Source organism: Glycine max, chromosome 5 (genome assembly GCF_000004515.6).
Source record: "Glycine max cultivar Williams 82 chromosome 5, Glycine_max_v4.0, whole genome shotgun sequence".
Lineage (NCBI taxonomy): Eukaryota > Viridiplantae > Streptophyta > Magnoliopsida > Fabales > Fabaceae > Glycine > Glycine max.
In genome coordinates, this window is record NC_038241.2 from 32,685,364 (window position 1) to 32,696,334 (window position 10,971).

The 10,971-nt window shown below is 29.7% G+C and overlaps 2 protein-coding genes across 3 annotated transcripts; both read right to left on the bottom strand.

The window, feature by feature from the left end:
- Positions 1–3,077: 3,077 nt before the first annotated feature.
- LOC100803663 (1-Cys peroxiredoxin) lies at positions 3,078–4,311 on the bottom strand. 2 transcript variants are annotated; one of them, XM_014775651.2, is made up of 4 exons: positions 4,134–4,311; positions 3,857–4,005; positions 3,576–3,719; positions 3,078–3,474 (listed from the first exon to the last, which is right to left on the bottom strand). In XM_014775651.2, exons 3-4 carry the CDS (start codon positions 3,651–3,653, stop codon positions 3,229–3,231), a joined length of 324 nt encoding a protein of 107 aa, XP_014631137.1. In that variant the 5' UTR covers positions 3,654–3,719; positions 3,857–4,005; positions 4,134–4,311; the 3' UTR covers positions 3,078–3,228. The 2 variants fall into 2 exon arrangements, with proteins under 2 accessions (XP_014631137.1, XP_040871395.1); XM_041015461.1 differs by having other exon boundaries at positions 3,078–3,719; positions 4,134–4,301.
- Positions 4,312–8,531: 4,220 nt separating this feature from the next.
- LOC100799215 (probable E3 ubiquitin-protein ligase ATL44) lies at positions 8,532–9,434 on the bottom strand. Its single transcript, XM_041015462.1, has one exon. The coding sequence runs from the start codon at positions 9,237–9,239 to the stop codon at positions 8,751–8,753; it is 489 nt and encodes a 162-aa protein (XP_040871396.1). The 5' UTR covers positions 9,240–9,434; the 3' UTR covers positions 8,532–8,750.
- Between the last annotated feature and the right edge of the window lie 1,537 nt (positions 9,435–10,971).

Sequence of the window (10,971 nt, forward strand, 5' to 3'; positions counted from 1 at the left end):
TTTCTTTTTTTGCTAAGGATTATAATTTCTACATGGTACCAACATTCACTTCTTAGCATTCGTGGTACATTAAAATGTGTTTTTAGTAACAACAATAATATTCACTCGTCTACACCTTATCGATCTCTTTTTATTTTTTTATTTTTCTTTATATGTTTTTATTTTTGTCATATCACTAACACTTGTTATATTTTTTTACTTTTCTTTCTTCTTTTCCTATTTCTGGCTAAGTTTATACACCTCCTTTCATTCATGACCTGTGTAACCCATCCGTTCAATGTGGTATCTTGCATTGTTTGTTCTTTTGTTTATTTGTTTGTTTCTTTAAAGATAAGCAATTTTAGGTATTTGGTATTGCTACATATCTTGCGTTGAAGATTGCTCATCGCTTAACTGATTAACCTTACACTCATAATAACGTAACCCCAGCTGGCTCTAAACTATTTGATGGAGAAAAAAAAATAGTCCTGTCGAAATAGAAATGTAACCCACTCTTTGACGACTTGTCTTATCTTTTAATTTGTTCTTTGGCTTTGGTTCCGTTGGCCATCACATGATGTATACATCAGTTTAACTCATGTGGTGATGGAGCTAACTTGAGCCTAAAAGAATATTCATTAGCTATAGTTTATATCATCATATTTTTTTTATACATTTGCATTTTAATAAAAAAAAATCAAATATTTAAAACAACAATGTTAATGCATTAGTGCCAATTAAATTTATGCATGTAAATTATTTGAAATCAGATTGTGTAAAATCAGAAGAAATTAAATATAAATTCAACATCTATAAAGTTAAGAAAGAAAAAGACGTGAAAGTCAATCCAAGATGAGAGAAGAAGTGGAATACTCCGAAACAAACACATTATTGACCTTTTAGAAATTTTGATTGCAACGAAGTTACTCAATGTTACTATAAGCAGTTTTTAGTTTTGACATTAAATTAGTTGTTCAAAAATCTAAAATGTGGATTTCACTGTGTACACGAGAGAGTTTTTCTTACTAAGCTCTATGTTGACACTATAAACTTGGATATAGAAGTCCTAGTTTTGAAGTTGTCTCTCTTAATAGCATTTAGACAAACCCAAATCTCTAGCAAAATTCATTGATCACTTAATATAATTTCACACATAAACAAATAAACAGAAAAATAAACTAATTAACAGTGTGTGACCTTATAACCTGACACAAAATAAACTTGACCTACTTGTATGATAAGTTAAGCCAAGACCTTTAAAATTGACTAAAAGTATCAAGTAATTATTGGTTAAATTATTCAAATGGTCCTTTATTTTTATTTTATTTTCTGATTTAATCTTTTATTTTTTTAAAAGTTGCAAAATAATCTCATTTATTAAAAGTTATAAAATGGTTCCTTTTATTACATGTTTAACGGATAATTTTACAACTTTTTAATAAATAAATTATTAAGTTATAAAATGGTTCCTTTTATTACATGTTTAACGGATAATTTTACAACTTTTTAATAAATAAATTATTAACTTTTAAAAAATAAAGTACCAAATTACAACCTAAAATAAAGATAAAAGACCAACAAAAGTAATTTAACCTAAATATTTAATTGAAAAACTTGAACTTTAAAAACTAAAATTCATGAGGTGCCACAACTTCCGAGACTAGGGGCCCATCTTCAAGCCTAACTAACAATAAATTAAAGCCCGGTTGTTTTAAAGTTATATAAAATTAATTTTAAATTATTAAACACGACATATATTTAAATTAATCTTAACGAGGAGTTTACATTTAGATGTAAGTTTTTAATTATATAAAAAAATGTGAGCATTAATTTTTGCGGTCCAAAATAATTTAAACTATAAATTTACATTTAAGTGTTTTTTTTTTTTACAGAAAGTGTATGTTTTTTCTTAAATAATTCGAAAAATTAATTTAAATTAGGGACCAAATCAATCAATGGCAAACGGGTTAAATCCAGTCATCGAGGTTCTTAAATATACTAGACTATACAAGTTATCTTCATACCCCCACTAATAGCTTACTAGAATTGCAATTCTCAGACCTCCCAAATGTCATGTGATGCAGATGATGATTTGAAACTAGAAAGGTTTGGTTAAAAAAGGATTATTTAAAATATATATATATATATACACACACATTCCAAATCTTTATACTATGGAATGGAAGGGAATGTTTTCTCCAACCCCTTTCAACCTTTTTTTTTATAAAAAAAAAGGTGAAGATGCCAATTCAATTATAGAGTTGATTGCCCCTGCACCTTTGGTAGTGATTTAGGCTACATAGCAGTCACTCTGTAGTGGAATTAATCTGAAAATTTGCAATTAGATGAACTGTGTGCTTTATCACCCCCACCCATTGCTTATAAAAAATTTGGAAGATTTTTAATAGCTTTACGTTGTTGATTCATATCTCACTAGCTAGGCACTCTTTATTATGGAACCATAAAAGCTTTTGCAGCCAAGAGTTTGGAATTCCGAGTCTCGACTCTATAGTCTGGACTCTAAGTGAGTAATTACTTACTAATAAATAAGACTTACCTGTTCATTGCATTTTCTTCTTACTATAATATTTCAAAGCAAAATGCTAAAGGATGCCCTGTTAGAAAAAAAAATGGAGGTATAAATTAAACCATGAACGAATTGCATAAAATTATTATAATTCCTTTATTGTGATCCGTTCACCATTAATGGAAGCAGCAGTTGATAACACACTAGAGGATCCTCAATGAGAAGTTGTTTATACATTATTCTCTGGCAATCGACCTCTTCTTACAGTATCAATCTGCATGTAAGACCCCTCTTGGTTTATTTTTACTCCCAGTTCAAAAATGATATGTCTTAGCATTTCGCCTGATCAGCCTAGATTGCTAAGGAATTCATGCTTATAACTCCATGTGATAATTCGGTTAGTCACTAATTTACTTTCATACTCTCCACAAAAGGTAAGATTGTAAGAAATTTATGACCCCAAAAAAGTAATTTCACAGTGGAGGAACAAAATAGTTAAAATTAAAACTTATAGTTAAGATTTTTACAGCATGATATAACTGTAGACATGGAGTCCACATCAACAAAAAGATACATTAAACTGTATATTCTTATATATAACAAAACAAGCAGTGCTACAAAATAGTGTACTTTAACAAGACATATATATAGTTTGATTAAGGTTGATTGAACTGAGATTTGGCATAGCTGAAGAAGGTTCTACTACTTGAAAAAGAACATCATCAAACTTTAGTTAAACGCAAATACTCCTTCTTTGATGGAAGATCCACAGTCTCGAAGCCTTTAGGGAACATTTCCTTGGCTTGCTCATTGGTGACACCAGGGGATATGACAACAGGGTCCCCTGGCTTCCAGTTTGCTGGGGTAGCAACCTTGAACTTTGAGGCCTTCTGCAATGACTCTATCACCCTCAGCACCTCATCCATGTTCCTCCCAGTTGTTGCAGGGTACAGAAAACTTAGCTTGATCTTCAACAATCAACCCCCAAATTAAATTAATTAACATGTTAGACCCAAAAAGACAACAACTGCAAAATCATTCATTTACTTAGTCAAAGAATAAGTTGCACCTTCAAATCTGGGCTAACAATATGAAGAGCCCTTGAAGGTAGGTTGCCAACGGAATCTTTCTCATCAGGGTCAACCATGTTGAGTTACTTGATGATTTCTCTCTTGGGATCAGCAATTATTGGATAGTTCACCTTCGCACCTGGCTGCAACCAAAGGCAAAGATCATAATCTATTCATCTTAGATTTCTTCTTATATAGTTAATTATATGCCCTTTTGATTTGTTCAATTGTCTATAGTTTAGAAACATGAACTATAGTGAAAAGTGAAAAATAAACTCACAGTGTAGGCTTCAATGTCTTTGATCCACTCATTGTGGGATTGTACGTCATCACAAGATAAACCCAATAACTTCACTCCTCGTTGATAAAACTCCTTAGCATACTGAGCCATCTTGCCAAGCTCAGTGGTACAAACCGGGGTGAAATCACCTAAACATACATTTACAAATTACAATCATGCATGCATGAGAAGAAACATAATAGTAAGAAGAAGAAAGTAAGTAGCCAACAAATATAGATATAGAAAGAATAATTAATGTTTAAAAGGCAATGAGAACCTGGGTGAGAGAAAAGGATGGTCCAGCCATCAGCACAGAACTGATGAAGGTTGATTTTTCCTTGGTTAGTTTCAACTTGAAGGTCAGGAATAGTGTCTCCAATGGTAATGCCTGGCATTTTCAACGCAACAGCTGCAGAGAGTTACCTGAATGATATTCAAACCTTGCTTTGTGTCATGGATATTAGATTAGAACGTGTGCAACTGAGATTATAAAGAGAGGAGAGTTGCTTGCATGAAGAGAACGTGGCATGTTCGTGGCTATGGACGTGACTGTGCTGTTGCTTACATGTCATTCAACTCTCACACTATTCTCCACATACACACTACACTACACACTACGACCGTTTTTTGTTCTCACCATTTGATTTTTTAAAATAAATTTCTAAATTTTCTTCTTTCCACTAAATTTTGTTTTTGAGTGATCCCTTGTTTCTGATATAACTATAAGGTTATAATAAGTTGAAAACATATATGTTTGCCTTCCAGATACATATATAGATTGAAGTATTTGGAAGAAAAAAACACTTCATTGAAATTTTTAACTTTAACTTTTTCACTTTGTTGAATTTTATTTTCAACAAATTAATATGACATATTTTATTTTTTATTTTTTAAAAATTACAAATTTTATCCAGCAAAAAAAAAAATAATGTTAAAAAAATATTTCGCTGCCGGAACTTGAACCAGTGTCTCTCGGATGAGAGCCGAATACCTAACCAACTAGACTACAAAGAATTATAATATTTGCTTTCATAAAATACATTTTGTTCTACTAAAACAGAGTCATCACATCACTGCCTCATAAAATTCTTATGCTTTTGGTCTCGTAAAAGTTAAAGTTAAAGTGATTTTACTTATTATGACATCTTTGTCTTACCTTTTGGCTCCGTTGCTTGTGATATCTGCTCATGGTTTTTTGGTTATGCTATGGAATCCTAGCTAGTAGCTAGTTTGTTGGAACCTGATTTTGGGTCTTTGTCATCTGCATTTGGCCATTATGTCAGTTATAGACTTATAGTGTGAGATTGCTTCAATTTCATCATTATTGGTGACTATGGTGGGCTCAACCATTTATCTTATCTAATATGTTTTGATAGAGGTGCTAATTAGTACAGATAACTGTAAATTTAAATTGATTTAAATAGATCCAAATAATTTAGATTGACTTCTTTATGTATTTAGATTAAAATTGAACCGTATCGATCAAAATCGGTAAATATTTTTAGAATTATTTAGTTTGATTTTAAATACTATTAATATTAGGACTCCAAGTATTGAAATTACAAGTGTTGAGACTACTAGTGTTACAACTTTCTAAGGTATTACTTTTAGGTACATTGTTATTTGTTTCACTTTTTTCATATTTATTTTTTTTGTCATGTTTATAATATTAATGGATCATATTTTATTCATTTGTTTCAATAAATCTGGTTGTAGTAAATCTAATTACATCAAAACTTATTGCAAGAAATTAGTTTGTAGGAAATAATTGTAATTCAGACTATTATGGTGAATCTCATCAAAGAATATTTTGTGTTAATTTGTATTAGTTTATCTTAGAATATTACGTTGATGGTAGTAAATGAATCAATTTTACTACTGTTGGATATTTGATAATATTGTGTTAATTGTATTGAATATTTAGATAAATCATGATACAAAATAATAATTCTAAAAAAAATATCAAATTTAAATAGATAACTCGTTAACCCATTCATAAATAAATTGAGTTGGATTGGGTTTAAAAAATTATAAAAACTAAATCAAATCAAACTTATTAAATTTAATTGGGTTAGATCTTGAATTTCATCAAAATCGAACTAAAGTAACCCGTACAGACTCTTTTGGACAAAGTAAAAGTAGTTGATAAGTGGCAACTTTTGGTGATTGCCTTTCATCTAATTCGGATGTATATTGAGGATTTTGTTGTTTTTATGCTGAAGTCACCAAATCTTAATCAACACAAAGTGACAGGATCAATAATGTGGCTTTATCACACACTTAGATGTGTCGGAGAGAATATTCAGTTTGAGAGGAATATGTTATGCATCACATGTTTATTTACTTTGAATTTAATTAAAATATATTTGTAGTGTGAAAAGGAATTTATTTTGTTTTCATCATAAAGTATCATTATCATATAACATCAAATAGTTAAATTTTGTATTAATAATTTTAAAGCTTAAAAATATTTTTCATATATGAAAAATAGGTTGTTTTTAATTTATTATCTAAAATTTATTTTTGGTCATCTACGTACATGAAAAAAATTTATATTTCAATATAGTATTTGTTAAGTGATGACGTGATAGACAAAGTGTCACGTCATTAATCCTAATCACTAACACATCAGTATCATGTCATTTTTTCTTATTTAAATTATTTTAAAAAAAATTCTCTTCTCCTTCTTCCCCTTATTATCCTTCTTCTCGTTACCAACAACGAAGTAAAGGTGAGTGTGAGTGAGTTAGTCCATAAACTTGAAGACATTTTCTCTCATAACTAGACCTAATCATGAGATTGATGATTTCTCTAAGGTCCTTAACGGCCTTGGGACGCACCAAATCGATGAACAAGTTGTCATCGAGGCTAACGGCGTAGTTGAGGAAGCAGCTTGAGTCAACCTTGTTGAAGCTCTGAAGGGGGAATCATCGATTGTGGCAGCGCCGTTGTGCGAGCCGAACAAGAGCAAAACCCCCCTGATCAAGTTGTAGCGGCTCATTGCGTTGGGGATCGTGTTGCAAATCAACACTTGTCGAATCTCCTCCTTGAGTCACGCCATCTCGAGCTGAATCACGTTCTTGGTGTGGTCCACGATGACTCGGACAGTGCGTCCCTCGACGGAGGACAATGGTGGCGCGATCAAGAGTTGCACGATCGAGAAGAAGGGGAAGGGGAAGGAGAAAATAATTTTTTAAAATGATTTAAATAATAAAAAATGATGTGACATTGATATATTAGTGATTATACTTGATGAGGTGACATTTCATTTATCACATTATCACTTAATAGAATGAGACTAACGACATGTATTACATTAAAACATAAAATTATTTTTTAAGTACGTAAATGACAAAAAGTGAATTTTAGGTAATAAATTGAAAATGAGATATTTTGAGATATGAAAAATATATTTAAGTCTAATTTTAAAAGTTATATATAAAATAATTTCTAATTAGTTTTTAATTTTTTTTAAAAAATTATTATGACAATGTATCATAATTAAACCCATTTATATTTATATATAAATTAATTAACGTATATATTTCTTTAAAACAAATATTTTATACAAAATTAAAACATATAGTTGTCCATTTTATTTTTTTATATCTTTTAGAATTGCATGAGATAAACTAATATAGTTATAAGAATGAGTTGCTGACAAGTTACCTTAGCCATTTTGTTGCCAATGATGCAAAGCATATATTTGTCCCGTAGTGAACCATTAAAATGGAATCTAAATGGGTGTTTAGTGCGTTCTCATTTGAGATACACATTTAATGTAAAATCACATTAAAATAAAAATAACTATTAATTGCGTTGTAGATCTACTACATCTAGTCATGTCCAACGTGTTCCCAGACACATTATACATCACTTTCTATATATGTAACCCTTAAGCTGGAGAATTCTTGAGATGTGAGGATTTTTCTTAATCAGATTATAAATTATTTTTATTACTAATTGCTTAGTTAAGTGAAAAATACGAATTGATTTCTTGAAACCTTAGAATTATAATAAGGAATGAACAATAAACCAAAATATTGCACAGATTAAGGGGAAAATATTGTAAATTTTCATATGAAAATTAAAGTTACTCAAAAGTAGTTATAGTAAAAAATGAAATGAAAGAAGACTCCAAATGAACTTTATTTACATACTCAAAGATTGAAGTGATTAGTTGACATTTATTTGCAATAATAACAGGCACCCTGTTAGGATCAACTGAAGGAAAACATTCAAAATAGGGTTGTTGTTTCTGTTTAAATTGTCAATAGTTGATATACTAATCCCTCCGAACCAACTAAATTAACATTTTATATAACCGTCGACAACAAGCTAGAGTATTTTGCTTAATCTGATAGTAATAACGTATTCAAAAGCCAAGATTTTATCATATAATATTACAATGAGGTTAATATGATGATATATGGACACGATTCAATTTTTGTCTCGGTGTTTCTGCTCAAATTGAAATTTTACTCAAATTACACCTCAATCTTTTTTACACAAATAAGTTGTGCCATCATAATGATCAATTAAGATAGCTACTAAAATTGAGAAAATTTAAAGGAGAACCATATATATATATATATATATATATATATATATATATATATATATATATATATATATATATATATATATATATATATATATCCTGCATTATAATTTTACATATATACAAGGCTTAGAGATAGATATACTAGAAACAACTAATAACTATTTAAACAATGCCATCACAAAACATTAAACACATAGATCAATTAAGTTAAATTGTTCTAACTTAATCAAAGGTCTTGATTTTAAATTCTAAATATGTAACTGCGTTCTAAATATGTAACTGCCTTGAATATTCAGTGAAAGAGCTTTGTTACCATATAGTAGAGGATGCCTACTGTAAGGAGTGAAGAGAATCATTTGACTTGAGGAGGTGCCTGCAAGTAGGGCAAGAAGAGTGAGAGAGTAGCCACTTGTCAATGCAAACCACATGGAAATAGTGATTGCACTTTGGAAGGAACCTTATAGGGTCCCCATCAGAGAACTCAGCCAAGCAAATGACACAAGTACTAGAATTAGGTGAAGAAGATGGAGAAGAGGCAGCAGAAGAGTGTGTAGTGTAAGTTGAGGTTGGCAAAGCCACCATTTCCTTTCTCTTGAGGCCAGAGTTGAGCCTGCGTGAAGCAATCCATTGGCGAGGCTCTGTGAAGACACGACAAGCACATTGTAACATTGTGTTGAGGCCAAGAGCACACACAAAGGCACATAAAATTGCTGCCAAAAGGACCATCCAATCGAATCCACCAACTTGGCCATCACTTATGATGGGGCCAAAGGGGGGTGAGGGAGACTGAGAGAGAGAGGGAGAGGGAGTTTCAGCCATGGTGATGGAGAAGTGATGAGGAAATTATTAAGAAAGTGGGAGACATGGAGAGGACGACACATAGGTACAAAAATAATACACTAATTAATTAGCACCAAGGGAATGTATGTATTGAGGCCAAAGAAAAATATATGAATGCAAATGTAGATACGGTGGTGTGGCATATATGGACATGTCATATATGCATATGCTTACTTGATAATCCACTGCTATCTCTTCCTTTTGTATGTGCGCTTCAAAGGAATAAAAAAGCAAGTCATATATCTTCATTTTGATTCTCCTTCACTCCTGTCATATCATTCTAATTTTCATATATTTTGTGTCACTGTAATCGAGCTATTGTAACTTTTATTAAAGAGTTTAAGACCATCTCCCACAGAAGTTGCTCTTGAATTAGCACCTTTGACTGCAACTCAAAAAGTAATACAACACCGTTGGAGAGAACTCTACTTTTGTCTCATAGAAAGAACGGTTGTTGTGCAAAGAAACTGCATTTGTTTACTTTTAAATGGTCTTACAAAAATTTTAATCGTGTAAAGTACTAAATAATGGAGCTCACATAAGAATTTGTTTGAGTTGGTGCATTGGAGTAAAAACTTATCTGAGTTGTTTGAAATACTAAAAATGATATGGCATTCCGGAAAAATGTGAGAAATCATAAAAAAAAAAAAATTTTTAGCGACCATAAGAGTTATCCCGTTAAAGTTATTCTAATGATAATATATATTGTTGTGTAAAGTGATTTTATATGTCATCCAATAACAATTTATCATATATATATATATATATATATATATATATATATATATATATATATATATATGATAATTATGTTAATTTGTATAATAAATTACTTTAAAAATTAAACTGATTGTGATTTTTGATTGAATGATAGTCATGCAAAATTATTTTACATGCATCAATATTAAACTCTTTATTAAATTAAGTTTTATAAGATTTTTTTTATTATTCTAAATAAGAGGGAAGTAGAGAATTTTAAATAAAATAATTGGTTATATAACAATAGTAATAGATAAGCAGGAAATCATGTGATGTGAATAAATTAATGTATATACATGTGAAAGATAATTTTTATTTTTTAATCTAATTTTTGAATTGAGTTAGGTTAATGATTATAGTTGAGCTGATTAAGTTATTCATATATGTCTAATTTTTGGCATCAAGAGATATATTAGAAATCACACGTTAACTAGAGATATGAGAATATATATATATATATATATATATATATATATATATATATATATATATATATATATATATATATATATTGAGTGAGAAAAAAATATACTTAAGTTTTTTAAAAATAATTTATGATTTTTTATTTCTTTTATTAAAAATGAAATAGAAAAATATTTCCTTGTTTTTATTTTTGCTGCTAAATGTGAATTTTATTTTTGTATGCTTAATCAAATTCTTTAATCTTTTATAAGAACAGTTTTTTTAATTATTTTAGAAAAAATAATTTTATTTATTATTTGTCTTAATTTTTTAAGATTAGTCAATAATTTATACTAACACACCAACCTTTTTTTTGACTCAATAGTAAAAGTTAATTGTGATCGAAGAGGATTTTTTTTGGTACATTTGAAAAAAAAATTGGTACATGATCGCTGAGGAATTTACTTATATGTTATGAATTTACTTTATATAATTATTAGCTTATCACCTAAATTTTTCTTGTGATAATTCTTGTTCTTGATTAAAGCAG

What these genes read in the sequence shown, in the direction of transcription:
- LOC100799215 (XM_041015462.1), bottom strand. Translation starts at nt 9,239, where the DNA reads ATGGCTGAAACTCCCTCTCCCTCTCTCTCTCAGTCTCCCTCACCCCCC.
- LOC100803663 (XM_041015461.1), bottom strand. Translation starts at nt 4,251, where the DNA reads ATGCCAGGCATTACCATTGGAGACACTATTCCTGACCTTCAAGTTGAA. An exon ending in CATCCTTTTCTCTCACCCAG is followed by an intron (nt 4,006 to 4,133) that starts GTTCTCATTGCC and finishes ATGTATGTTTAG; the next exon opens with GTGATTTCACCCCGGTTTGT. An exon ending in AAGACATTGAAGCCTACACT is followed by an intron (nt 3,720 to 3,856) that starts GTGAGTTTATTT and finishes CTTTGGTTGCAG; the next exon opens with CCAGGTGCGAAGGTGAACTA.